At 55.0% G+C, this 13,600-nt stretch overlaps 1 protein-coding gene across 6 annotated transcripts in view; it reads right to left on the bottom strand.

The window, feature by feature from the left end:
- ARHGEF10 (Rho guanine nucleotide exchange factor 10) overlaps positions 1–13,600 on the bottom strand; it is a 108,951-nt gene that overhangs the window by 38,895 nt on the left and 56,456 nt on the right. For 5 of the 6 annotated variants that reach the window (XM_047856719.1, XM_047856720.1, XM_047856722.1 and 2 more), the window contains 6 exons: positions 11,052–11,129; positions 10,644–10,823; positions 8,858–8,974; positions 6,862–6,954; positions 3,572–3,742; positions 1,814–1,959 (listed from right to left, as the gene is read on the bottom strand). In XM_047856719.1, the coding sequence (XP_047712675.1) occupies positions 1,814–1,959; positions 3,572–3,742; positions 6,862–6,954; positions 8,858–8,974; positions 10,644–10,823; positions 11,052–11,129 (785 nt within the window). The remainder of the gene's footprint in view (positions 1–1,813; positions 1,960–3,571; positions 3,743–6,861; positions 6,955–8,857; positions 8,975–10,643; positions 10,824–11,051; positions 11,130–13,600) is intronic. The other variant, XM_047856718.1, reaches the window with a different exon arrangement.

The following is a 13,600-nucleotide window of genomic DNA, read 5'->3' as shown; positions in this document are numbered from 1 at the left end:
TGGCTCAGAGCCTGGAGCCTGTTTCCGATTCTGTGTCTCCCTCTCTCTCTGCCCCTCCCCCGTTCATGCTCTGTCTCTCTCTGTCCCAAAAATAAATAAACGTTGAAAAAAAAAAATTAAAAAAAATTAAAAAAAAAAAAGAAATAATCAATATAAAATAAAATTGGTAGATTTTCCAGCCTTATCTCGTAGCTGCCTCAGATCAAGTGTGGCCGAGGAGGAGCCCTAACAGAGGTGATGGTTACTGGGCAGGACCGTGCCAGGCGCTGAGCTGAAAGTCTGACGATGGTCCTGGGCTGGACCCTCACAGAGGTCCCAGGGGTGGCTGGCTTCCTCACCATATGAGCACGGGTGTGAGGCTCAGCGAGATGGGGTGGTGCCCAATGTCCTGAGAAGGCCGGGCTGGGACCGGGCTGGGACCGGGCTGGAACCCAGGCTGTGCGGCGTAAGCCCATAGAGACTCTCCCACCCGGCTGCCCGCTGGGGCCCCACTCAGCCTGTGCTGGGGAGGGCCTAATGCCTGGCTTCCGCTGGGAGGGGAAGGCCTCACTGTCTCCCTGGCCAGTCTCCAGGCTGGAAACACACACGGTGGGCGATTTCAAGCAGGCAGTGGTTTGGAAACCGTCTCCCAAGCTCCTGAGCGTGAACAGCAATCCCTCTCAAGCCATGACGAGCTGACTCGGGATGTCAGCGTGTGTGACTTTATAAAGCACCCGGAGCATTCAATTCAGAACGTGCCATTTTACCTCAGTTCCCTTACAATCCACCTCTACGTGTAACTTCTCAGATTTCGTCAACCAGCTACAATATTCTAGGTGTTGGGGAGGTCTTTTTGTAGTCTTTATTTATTTTTCAGAGAAAGAGAGGGCGAGCGAGCGCAGGGGAGGGGCAGAGAGAGAGCGACACACACACAGAATCTGAAGCAGGCTCCAGGCTCTGAGCTGTCAGCAGAGCCCGACACAGGGCTCGAACTCTCAAGCGGTGAAATCGTGACCTGAGCCGAAGTTGGATACTTAACCGACTGAGCTCCCAGGCGCCCTGGGGAGCAGTTCTAATGATAAACAAATTGAAGCGTAGGAGATGCTGAAGCACTATACCCTCGTTTCTTCGGTTTCACAGTGAACATAAATGCCTCCAATATAATTATATAAGATGCACTCGTCAAAAATGTATTCACAGAGAGGCAGCTAAGGGGAAGAATCTGAGTGAGCAATGATAAAACAAGACTGCAGGATGATTTAGGAGGCAAATAAAAGAAACTCAGTGTAGCTTCTGGTTCCAACGTTGGCCTTACGCTCAAAGAGAAATAGACCAAACGTCCCTAATCTCCTCCAGCAGTGACCTGGCGACATAACAATGGACCCCTTTATTATTTTTTTAATTTTTCAAGTGTTTATTCATGCTTTTTAAGAGAGTGACAGAGTGTGAGCAGGGGAGGGGCAGAGAGAGAGAGAAGGAGACAGAATCCAAGGCAGGCTCCAGGCTGTGAGCTGTCAGCACAGAGCCCGACATGGGGCTTGAACCCATTGTCCCTGAGACCATAACCTGAGCTGACGTCGGACGCTTAACGAGCTGAGCCCCCCAGGTACCCCAACATTGCACCCATTTAGCCCTCAGCTTCTTGGAGACCTGACTCTCCGCAAACCCTCGGCTTGATTGGGACCTGGCCCCCCGCAATCCCAGGAGAGGGGACAAAGACGTGCACACAGACCAGCGCAGCACGGACGGGAGCGATCACGGAGTCACCCGCTCAGCCGGGACGTGCCCTGCACGCGAACGTGAAGATACCCCGGTGGCCGCGGCGGACGCTCACCGTGTGCTGACCGTGGCACACACCAACACATCACTCAGCATGAAGATCCGACGCTCCTTGGTTTTCATGATCTCCCCTCTGTCGTTGTACACGGTTTCGATCATATCGTCAGACCGCACGAGGTACCGATTCCCACTGCTGAGAAGCTGAACATTCAAGGTCACGCTCGACACGGTTCCCACAATCAAGTTCATCAAAAGAAGAAAACAGGTGAGCAAAAGTCTTGCAACATATAGGCATATAGAGTGTCAACGTTTACAGATTTTTCCTCACAGAGAGTCCATGTACTTTCAAGGCAAGCACGCTTCATATGTATGCTATTAAGAATTCAGAAAGTGGCTTTTTTTTTTTTTAAGCTAAATAGTTGTATGGCCAGCGTCTGCAGTTATCCTGAACAGCGAGAGGAGACTAACCCTGTCCTCGTAAACACAATGCCTCCGGCAAGGAGGGCTCATTCGTTTCCACCCGGCGCTCATATTCCCTTCTCCTTAGATGACGTGCCCGAGTGCCTGCTCCATTCCTCACACACCGCCGTCCACACCTGGCCACCACTCTGTTCTTTACAACACCGCACAGCCGAAGAGTACATGTGAGTGCAATGCTACTTGGTCTTACTCTTCCCAGGGTAACAATTATGGAAACATCTTTGCTTCTTGTGATTCCCCACATTTTATTTCATTGAGCCAAACACGACACCCTTGGTCTTCGGAGACATGCTTTGTATTAATTAGTAAACTGAAGTAAGTCACACAGAAGTCGGACTTCTTGCAACAATTCAGCCCAAAAGGACATCTGGAACCCTCAGCCCAGATGATCAGTAGCATGTCTGGATTGTAAATCTGCAGCGGCCGAGCTCACCGCCTACCTATTCTTGACGTGCTCACAGGGTAACGGGGCTGTGCGCACAGGTACGGAATCGGTAGTGAGCGACAAGGCTCTGCCTCCTCGTCCGCCTGGGCTCACTCTGTGCCGCACGGGTTTGCAAACGCTGTGACCACAAGCGGGCATGACTCTGAACCACGCAAACTGTCATTTAATGCAATTTTTGGCTCATAGAAATTCCCATACGAATCACTTAGAAAATCAGGAAAACCCGTTCCTTAAAACGTAATACAGTAAAGTTCTCGTAGTTAAGCTACTGTCACTTTGTGCTCAGAAATTACCCCTAATGACAAAAACGAAAGGTGACATTAGCAACGATACATGTGATAGATAACTATCTATCTAACTATCTATCTATTGACAGCTCCTGTCAATAACTTCTTCCGGGGGCCAGAGCCATGCACAGCTATGGAAAAGCCCACCTAAAACCAGCTTAGTGTCGCAGGAAAAGGACTTGTGAACGTAAAGAGGAAACAGAGCTCTGCCCAGGAGCTGCTTTCCTGCCATATTTTGGCCCATTTCCATGATGAACACAGCTTAGGACACAAACAGACGGGTGCAGGTGAGAACGTAAGCAACACTTCCTGATTTTATCGTGACCATCCAAAAGGAAATACTGCATTCTGGCAACAGATTCAGCTACGAGAGCTGATGGGAACCGCCATGGCGGTCCCGGACCCGTCTGCGGGCCTAATGACCGTGGAAGCCCCTTCCCCGAGAAAATGTGTCACGACCCGCCTGACGCTCCCCACCGGCTCTGGGTCACGGCGTCACTGCAAAGCGTCCACGAGATTAGTAGCAAGCAGGTGACATACGGGTGGCTCATTAGTACAAAGCAAACCGAACACCAGCCCAGACCGGGACGCCTCGGGCAACCTTGTTCAGGTATCGCTCATTTATGGCTTTGGCCACGTGCTTGATCTCACAGCGCTGGTCAGCGTCCCTCTTCCTCTCGTTGAGCTTCTCCGCCAACGTCTCCAGCTCCGTCAGCGCCATCTGAAGGGGCAGCCGGTCAGGGTGCCCTTTGGACGTGTTCTTCAGCATGTCCTTGGGGAGAAGAAACACGGTGAACAGGGGGCACGTGCTTGCTGGTGCGGAGGCGCACACGGCTGCACAGGCACGCGTCCGGCCAACACCCGCGTGGCGCACGAGCCGGCAGCGCTCGGGCTACTTGTGGGGAGGAATAGAATGAGCACGGCGGCCAGGATGGTAAGCTAGCTGACTCACGGTTTGGCTGAACACCAGAACGGCTCCTTGTGCAAAAACAAACTCACTCAGTGGCTTTGCTGATGGAGGAAGCCAGCGTTTTCCAATAACAGGCACCATAATCACAGGCACGCCACATCTCAGAAACGTCCCGTGCCCGGCAGCGGTGTTCAAGGTCACGCCTAGACCGTTTCCCTCTGGCGGAGCCGGACCAACGGAGCCCGGCCCCACGCACGGCTCCAGCTGCTGTGTTTCAACAGGTCCGCTCCCGAACGCCAAGTGGGCACGGCTGCTGGGGCGCCTCGGGCCGCAGCCCCAGCTTCCCCGCACACGGCAGGGCCTCGCCCCACCCCGGGCAACCCACCCCTGCCAGAAACCTCTGTCCACGCCTGCAGGGCCGCAAAGGGATGAGCAGGCTGCAGGAAGGATGTGCGGCAGGGAGTGACAACGTGGTCACCAACAGAATGACGTCACGTGGGTCAAACACAGGGGAGGCTCTCAAGAGTAACATCTAAGTGACAGTCCTGACGTCACCACCTCGATTCCACACAGGCCCTACCGCATTCCAGCTGCCACAGATGACGTGCTGACCTCTGCCGCGGGAGGCAGACGCGTGCGGACGCGCCTGGCCCTCCGCCCGGCCTCCCCCTGCTAACACCTGCTTAACCCGAGCTCGAACTCAACGGCACCCTCGTCTTCTAAACCTGCTTTTCGTTCTTTATCGGGAAAAAACAAAGCACCGCACAAATGATGAAATACTTCTGGTCTGAACGAACACTGTATGCTGAGCTGCGATACATCTGCGCCCCCGTGAGTCACATCAAATCCTGGCAAGGGAAGGTGACAGTCTCACGATGGGTTCTGGCTCCACCGTCACCTGCTGGCAGCATCTACCTGCTATCTGGGCGCCATCAGGACAAGTGGGACCCGCCAGATGCCGGGACAGAACCACGTGAGGGAAGAGGGGAGTCCGTCGTTCTCTCCGGACTGTTACTTATTTGGGGACAACGCAGGACAGGAGACAGGAGCGGGATACAGCGAGACGAATTCCAGGAGGACCACGTGTCGGAACCCGCAGGCCCAGGAGAGCCGGGGATCAGCACACAGACAAGGAGGGCAGGGTGCTGACGGCTCACAGGAGGGGAAGGAAGCACGCCAGTCCCCAGGCCGTCCCTCCCCGTGCACTGACAGTTCAGGAGGGAGGGAGGGCACTGTCCTCCAGCTCCTGGGAGCCGGGTCTCCGGGCGCCCCCACGCAGCCCTCTCAGGTGCACAAACTTCACCCCGTCCGACTCCTGCTGTGTGTCTTCCTAAGTAACCCGGACCCTCCCTGAGCCGCCCCCAGAGTGAACCCTGAGGGGCAGAGGGCGGGCCACCAGGGAGCCCACTCACGCATCTGGAGACATCTCGGGTGAGTCTCCCGGGTGCCCAGGTAGGACGGGGAGGGGTGGGGGAGGAACACCACAGCCCCAGGAAACAAGGGCAGGGGGGACAGCAACGTGCCGCCTTTTGGTAAGGGGACTGCTCTTAGACAAAAATCAGAGAAACGTCACCCAGGACCATGTCCTTGCTCTCAAGCAGTACGAGGCTCAGAGCTTGTCCTGAGATGCTTTTGTTCTGTTGCCCACGGCCTTCTCACCCTTCTGGAAAAACTGATTTTGGTAAAGCCCTGGGCCAAAGGTTTGCCGTCGTTTATTAACGGCTAACCAAAAGCCGGAAGGCCAGACTGCAGACTACGTCCGACTTTAATTAACTAAGGACGAAACGCTACTCACGAGCGAGGTGTGACGACCCGACGGTACCTCAGCGCACGCGGTAAACGCGGGCGACCGGCGATCACTTAGCAGCACGTCACTAAGCGCGGTCTGCCCAAGCACTCGAACATACACCACACGGGTTACAAGCGCTTCCGTCTTTGCTCTTGGCGCCTGGGTCGTGACCTACCGACCGCCAGCACCTGTGGCCCGGGAGGCTGGTCCCCGTCTAGCTAAACAAGGAGCTAGCTGGTTTCTGGATGTGACACCTTTCTTCCTCACCACCCTCTGCCACCCTCCACGGTGGACCGACGCAGGCCTGGAGCCTCACATTCGGAGAGCCTGGCAAATACTTGTCAACTGGAGGAATAAAACGCGTTTCCCGGATATTCTGATCTCAGGGGCAAATCATCAGGCTTTTGTTACTAACATCCTGACCCAGGCGTTTGGAAACCAGACACCTGATCTAACGCGTTCGTGTGACTGGACACGCACCGGGAAACACAAGTGGAAAAGGGAGAAAGACGAGAGTAACCACAGAAGCAGCCGATGTTCACGCTTCACGTCTGTACCTTTTTCTCCCTATTTTCGTGACTCCTCTGCGTAAAAGGAGTCGGTGAGCCGGGCAAAGCCGCCTGACGCCCTCGGGAGAGTGACCTGAGGGATCTAAGAGACCCAACGCCGCAGGGGCCAGCGGGACCGTCCTCAGAAATGCCATTTTCAGGCAGTTCCGGGAGGTGGGTGCAGAGCGCCCCCGGTCGCGGGGTCACGGGCTTTGGAGTGGACAAGGGGTACACACGGACAGCGCGGCACACGGGAGCGGGCCGGGCTTCCCGGGACGGTATTTCGTACCCCCGCTCGGAACCAGTCCTGTCGGAAACAACACGCGTACTAGTCTGAATAGCGTTAGTCTGAACAAACGCGGGGTCCGCTGGGAAACCTCTTTTCCGGGGAACCTCCCGCTCCCTGGACCGTCTGTGCACCAAGCTCACAGCCAGCACGGTCAGTCTGAGTCTCCACCCAGGGCACAGAGGATGGGACGTTTTTCCCGCAACCCTGGACCCGACCCTGACTTGGCAGAGGGAGCGCGTTCCTCTCCGCCCCGGGGAGTCCGGCCACCTCCACCCGCGCACAAGAGCGCGGGTGGGGCCTGGGGCCGTGTCCACGCTCGCTCGGGGTCCCTGCCCACGACCCCGCGTGCCCTCACCTGCAGCAGGAGGATGAACTGCGGGAACCTCTGTATGGGCTTCATCATCAGGCTGTAGAGTGTGATGCGGTCAGGGCTGCTTTCCTGGCACTGCTGTGAGGAGAGGCCTCGATGACCCGAGCTGCTCCCGACACGGGGGCCGCCCTCCCACCCGACACAGACGCCTCGGCAGGGCGCACGCCCCGACCTCACGACCCCCCGACGCCTCGCACGCCAGCACAGGCGAGCCCCTGTGCTTTAGGTCTGAGCCGGCCGGCGCTGGATTCCCGGCTGAAATCTCCCGTTTTGTCATCCGGTGTTTTCAGGGCCACCTCTGGGGGCGCCCGGGGGGCTCAGTCGGTTAAGCTCAGGTCATGATGTCACCGTTTTATGAGTTCGAGCCCTGCATCTTTGCTGAGCATACAGCCTGCTTGGGATCCTCTCTCTCTCTCTTCCTGCCCCTCCCCCTCCAAAATAAATAAACTTTAAAAGAATTAAAAAAAAAAAAAAAGAGCCACCTCTGATGCCAGGCAGCATTTATCCGTTTACCAATTCATTTAATCCTCTAAGTGCTGAGTTAGTTTCTGGGACCCTACAATCACCGGAAAAGTGCACTTACAAAAAAAGAAGAAAAGAAAACCACAGAGTCCCAAACGGGAGTCGTGAGGACCCTTAACGGTAGCCCACCACGGGCGCTGGAGCGAGATCTCCGTGGTGGCCACGGACCCCCTGCATTCGGGCCCAACCTCCAAACTCCCTACTTCAGGCTCCAGGTGTGAGAGTCTCAGGGGTGGGGGTGACCCTGGGTCTGTCCTGTCTGAGCTGCCCCAGCTGTGGGCCGCCTGGTCCCTCGACCCGCCTCTCAGCCTGGGACGGACACCCCACCGGGCTGGACCATTGGCAAACCGGGGTGGGGTATCCTGCTCTCTCCAGCTGAGGGAGTTGTGCGGTCTGATGGCAGAGGGAGGGCTCAGCCCCCTCCCCCAACACCGGTTCCCGGGCTTGACCAGGAGGTCATGGGACAGTGGGGGCTGTGGCCGGCTCCCCTGCTGACATCTCAGATACGGTCCCCAAGACAGTTCGGCCTCCTGCAAGGAAGGAACTGTCTGAATGGCCTGTATTTTCTTCCCTAGGAGAAGAAACGCCGTGGTATAGAAAGACCACCGGGCACCGAGGCCACCAAGGCTGGGGGCTGATTTAATCCCTCGGCAAGCCTTGACTGGAGGAGGAGGGGAATAACGCAGCCTTGATCACACTGTGGTCAGCGAAAATAGTTTCCTGTTCGCTCACTGCCAGACAGCCTGAGCTTCAAGAATATGGTTCAAGTAACAGGACCAAACTCTGGCTGGCTCCAGTGTTACAACGGGAACTGGAGCCTCGTGCAACTGAGGTCTGGGCTCGGTGGCTGGCCGCCGTGAGCGTCTACAGGGATCCCGTCAGTTCTATGCGCAGCAGCCCCCGTGGCCGTGAGCTAAATATCCCGGGTCAACGTCCCCCAGCAGGAACCCCATGACGTCCAAGTCAGACAAGCCTGGGGAGGGTAGCCCTCTCCACCTGACATCAGAGCCCCACTGGGGGCCACATCCTTGCGGGTCAGCTCACTGCTCTGACTTGAAGGGGGCCAGAGAGCTCTACCCAGATCCCAAATGTTTGGTCTGCTGCTCCTGATACTATGCTCAAGGACAGGAAGCCAATGGCAGATCCTTGGGGGCCCGACCCTCACATTCTGTCCATCCACGTCTACACACATCCGAGGACCCGATCCTCGCTTTCTGTCTATTCACGTCCACACAAGTCCAAGGATGTGCAAATCAAGGTTGTTTTCAAAGAGCCAAGCCACTGCTGAAAATTCATCTTTATTTCCAGCACTGACCCCACACCTTGGTGCCAAAATCTTTGTAGAGGACGTTACACGTTTAGAGGCAGGGTTTGGTAAAATCTCAGTGTCAAGTGTTTTCACATGGAACCTGTTATCAAAAGGTGTTAAAACCTAAACGAAAAAGCAGCAAGTTCTTACCTTTAGAAATTCAAGGAAAGCAGGTTTCGTGGCACACGTTTTCTTGAGGATTGCCACGGCTGTGCTGAAATTATTCACATACTCACTGTAGGCGTCCAGCACCATGGATTTGGAAAACTGAAAGACCAGAGAACATTGGGAAGCATCAATGATGCACAGAGCCCAGACCCTCCCCCTTCCAGGACGGGATAAAAGGTTTGAAACCTGCCCTAAAAGCCACCTCTCGGGCACCACGATGTCTGCGCAGGACGCACTTCATTATGCCTGGGTGTGATTCCTTTTCCGTCTTTAAACAAACTCGTCAGGAACTGTTTGGACAGCTGATCTTACTCTGCTCCCCCTGGTGCCCGTGCAGGCAACCCGGTTCACATCCCCGGCAAGCTGGCTCTCAGGGAATAAGAGTTCCTGACTACAGGCGTGTGGACATGATCATTTCCGACCCCCTTCTGTAAGCTGCGGCCGATCCTCACTGCGGATTTCCCCTGCGGGAAAGACTGGCACACAGGCCCCAATGTCCCAACGAGCCGGCACTGACTGTCCCCTGGAAACGCCCCCGGGGCAAGAAGAAAATCAATCCCCTCCAGCCCTTGTGGCTGAGGTCAGTGTCCTATCCATCTGTCTGTCCGCCTACTGTCCTGTTTTCCTAGAAACACCAGGAGGCACAACCACCACCCTCCCGCTGGTATTCTTCTAAGATCCGGCAAGTTCTCACGATAAATAGAAATATTCATAGCGGGTATCTGGTGTGACCATCACTTACGGCAAAATGCTTTCACCTAAATTTTATATATATCTTTTTTTTTTAAGTTTTTTTCGTTTTAAAAAAAAGTTTCCAAAGTAAATAAATATTTTAAGAAGAGGAATAGAGTAAACGTTTATGCTAAACCCAGAAAATAGCCAGAAAATGCAAGAACAAAGTAAATATCCACGGTTGCTTTGTTTTGTTTTTCGTAAAGGTCCCCGAAAGGGATCCTACAAATATCTCAGGAAGAGCTCTTGTTTCTGTGTTCAAGGCATCCTGTAATTTATATACATCATTAAGGACACACAGTCGTAGAGAAAAAAGGAAAACGTTTCTTTATCATTACTACAGCGTTCACGTAGCGTTCGAGCACTTGAACCTCCAGCTTTGATGGCATTCTTGTTTTCACGCAGCTAGGGAACCCGTTCTCCTGAGCTACAACCTCCCGCATCCAGAGAGACCGCTCCCTCACGCACGACACACGGTCACAAACGACCGAAGATAAAACCGCTGGGTGAGACCTGAGGCTGGGCTTCCCGGGCAGCGCACGGCTCCCCCTGCCAGGAAAGGCTCATCCTGTGTCAGCGGCCGCCCGGCCACCGCATCCGCACCCCACACCCGGGTCACAGAGGACAAGCTTCAGGGAAACGGGTCAGTATTTTCCCACAGGGCGTTTTCCGCCGCCCCCTGACAGGGACAGGGCTCAGGGCGAAACCCACCTGACGAGGGCGTGAGCGGGACGAGGCGACAACCCTGTCAACAGAGCCGTCGCGTTGGCCACAGGCCACAGAAAGCACGCTCAAATCGCCTGCTGGTGCACAGTCCGCCCAGACCTCCCCCGGTCCGCCCTTGGCCTTCGTGACCCTTCCCCCTCCTGTGCGCTGGGCAGAGCTCCCTGTCCTCACGGTGGCCTCGAGGGGCCCTGCAGGGCACCAGGGCTCCCCGCCGACACCGACACCCCGTGTGACGCAGCCGCGTTCACTGGGACGGGACGCGGCTCCGGAGCCCAGGACAGCGTGGGGCGGCTGGGCCGCCGAGAATTACCGAAGCCACGAAGACGTCCCCGATGGTCTCCACGGAGTCCCACTCGGCCACGCGGCTGGCCAGCGCGATCTGGAACATGCCGTGGCACTGCAGCAGCTCTTTGACCCGGTAGAACACCGTCTTCAGCTTCCTCTCACTCAGGATCTTCGGTTCCATCTCCGACAGTGGCTTCTCGTAGCGCTAAGAAACACACGGGGAGGCGGCGTGCGCCACACACGGGGGGAAAGCCACTCACGACAGCGTTCACCACAAATCGCCGGACTTCACGTCAACATGCAGACACGGCACTTAGGGTCTTCTGAGGGTTCTGCAAGTTTGATTATGTCATGGCTCATACACACGCACACACACGCATGCAAGAAAGGTGAGTAAAACCTGCGTGTACTGTGTGACACGGTGTTTCGGTACCTCCAGAATCCTCTTGAGAGCATCCACGTAGTTCTTCTCACTGTCCACAACTGAACCCAGGATGTATCTTCTTACCACCTGTTGGCAATTTGAAAATACGATGGTAACAGAGCAAGTTCACTTCTTGTTGATTAAAGGAATTGCTTGTTCTGTTTTCTGTCTTCAGAATAGTAGGTAAATGAAACCTTCAAAGGCCCCTGAAATACTTTAAATTGTGCAGTAACTAACGTCACAGGCACGAAACATACTTGCTCCGTGGCTATGATTTTGAAATGTTTTATTTTTTTAATTAAAAAAAAATTTTTTTAACCTATATTCATTTTAGAGAGAGACACACACAGAGAGCATGAGCGGGGGAGGGGCAGAGAGAGAGGGAGACACAGAATCCGAAGCAGGTCTAGGCTCTGAGCTGTCGGCACAGAGCCCGACGCGGGGCTCGAACCCACAACCATGAGATCATGACCTGAGCCGAAGTCGGATGCTTAACCGACTCAGCCCCCCCAGGTGCCCCCCATTATGAAATATTTTAAACCGCAAATTATAAACCGTAAGTACAGCAAGACAAGTGAAATTAGAGCGGTAACAACAAATGCATTCACTTATGCAACAATTGTAAGCTAAATTAATTGCACTTGACGTGTCCTAGGCTGACTTACGTGACACTTCACGTATAAATTGAGTATAAGAAAGCAGTTCTAGTCTTGACTCAAAGAATGCTATTAGCAACATTTATCTCATAAAATTATTATTCCGAAGTCGGAGAAGAAGAAGAAGCTTTTGAAAGATGGAAGAATAGATTTTTCTTTTTGGCCAAGAGGTTCTGACCAAAGACGCACCCACGAGGCGGAGTGCACAGTGGGTGAAGTAACCCTCCACAGTCTGGGACGAGCCACTTCAGACAAGGACGTCACTGTTCTCACTACGCAGGTACATACACGGACAAACGTCTGGCCGCACGATTCTTGGTAACGGCCAACGTTGATGCCTGGCCCTTGCATCAAGCCTACATGTATTCTGGCAAGTTATTTTCTCCAATAAACGGAAAACAGAGCACCAAATTTCAGGAAGGCTGCCTCTCGACCACACACACCCGGAACAGGGGGGGAGCCACCAGCAGGGAGTCAACACTCACCGCAGGAACCACACCGCCACCCAGTGGGTGGACACGGCACCTGCCACAGGGGAAAGCCCTCAGTCCAGAACATTCCAGGGCCACCAAGTCTTCCAAAACATGACTGACGCGGGAGCAATCCTCTGCTCCACAAGAAGGACCGTTCAATTCACAAAATTAAGACGCAGATCAGTGCTTCCAGAACACGTAGAGAACAGAGTGATTACTTCAAGAGCCCAGATGTGTCTGGGATTAAAGCCAGCTCCCACGAGGGCGCCCACCCGCCCAGCCTGGTTGCCCAAATTTCAGATTCCCACACACTTCAAGTCTCCCGAGGCAGAATATTCAGGGTCAAACCCAGGAATTACAAACATTTTTACAAGTCCTGAGAGGATCCTAATGTGTCAGGTCAAAGAATCGGGAGTCGGGCATAAGCTTGGAAATACAAAAATAGAATTAAAAATTCCAGCAGGTTTTGTGGCTCCTACAGGTTGGGTTGGCCCTTCTAGGAAGTTAAATCTAACGAAATGAACAGCGTGCCCCACGTGGACACGGGTGGTGAGGCTGCAGGGTCGTCGGGCTCGTCCTGAGGGCCCAGCACCGTGGCTGCGGACGGGGGAGATCCAGGCCCAAGTGGGCATCTTCACCACGGCCAGGTGGACAGATCAGGAGAAGTGCTGGCCAGGAGGGCGGACAGCACGAGGGCCCAGCTGCTGGGCCCAGGAGACACTCAGTCGGGGCGGGGGGGGCAGAGCCCCATCCCCAGGCAGGGCCCCAGCCCGCAGCATCGATGGCACTTTTCGAGAAACAGCAAGCAACCCATGAAATAAGAGAATTTCTTGTGTTTTTCTTCCCAAACAGGGCGTGAAGAGAATGCTGGATACGTAACATTTTAGTTACGTTACCTCGTTTCGATTTGGGGAGAAAACGATGTGATAAAGAACATGTGCGCCCCGGTCTGACATCTCTCGGGACAAGTCCCACGGAGAACACGCCCGGTCGCCAGAGGGGAAGGGGAGGGGTCCCCGTGAACCACGACCACAGGGAAAGCTGGGGGGACAGAGAGATCCTGAAGACAAACCCTTCCGTAGCCCCCGTCCCGGTGGCCTGTCCCCTGGTGCTGACCTCACTGTGTCCACGTGCACCATGCCCACGTCTGCGTCACTGTCCCAGGAAGAAACGCGCACAGACACGGCATCCCTGTCTCAGAGAGGAGAACGGGCCCGGGTGGAGAGGGGCGACCTCACAGGACTGCCCAGCGAATCCCAGTGCAGGGGCTGGGGCCAGGCCCACGGGACACCATCGTGGAGGCCCTTCCTCAGCACAGACCCCCCGTGGCCAGCACGCTCGTGGCCAGCACGCAGCCTCTACGAGCGCCTGAAACAGACTGGCGGGAGCGTGCATCTAAGACCCTCCCGGCTCAAAACACCTTTCCACT

The sequence above is a fragment of the Prionailurus viverrinus genome, chromosome B1 (assembly GCF_022837055.1).
Source record: "Prionailurus viverrinus isolate Anna chromosome B1, UM_Priviv_1.0, whole genome shotgun sequence".
Taxonomy (NCBI): Eukaryota; Metazoa; Chordata; class Mammalia; order Carnivora; family Felidae; genus Prionailurus; species Prionailurus viverrinus.
This window is presented reverse-complemented; position numbering and strand designations above follow the sequence as displayed.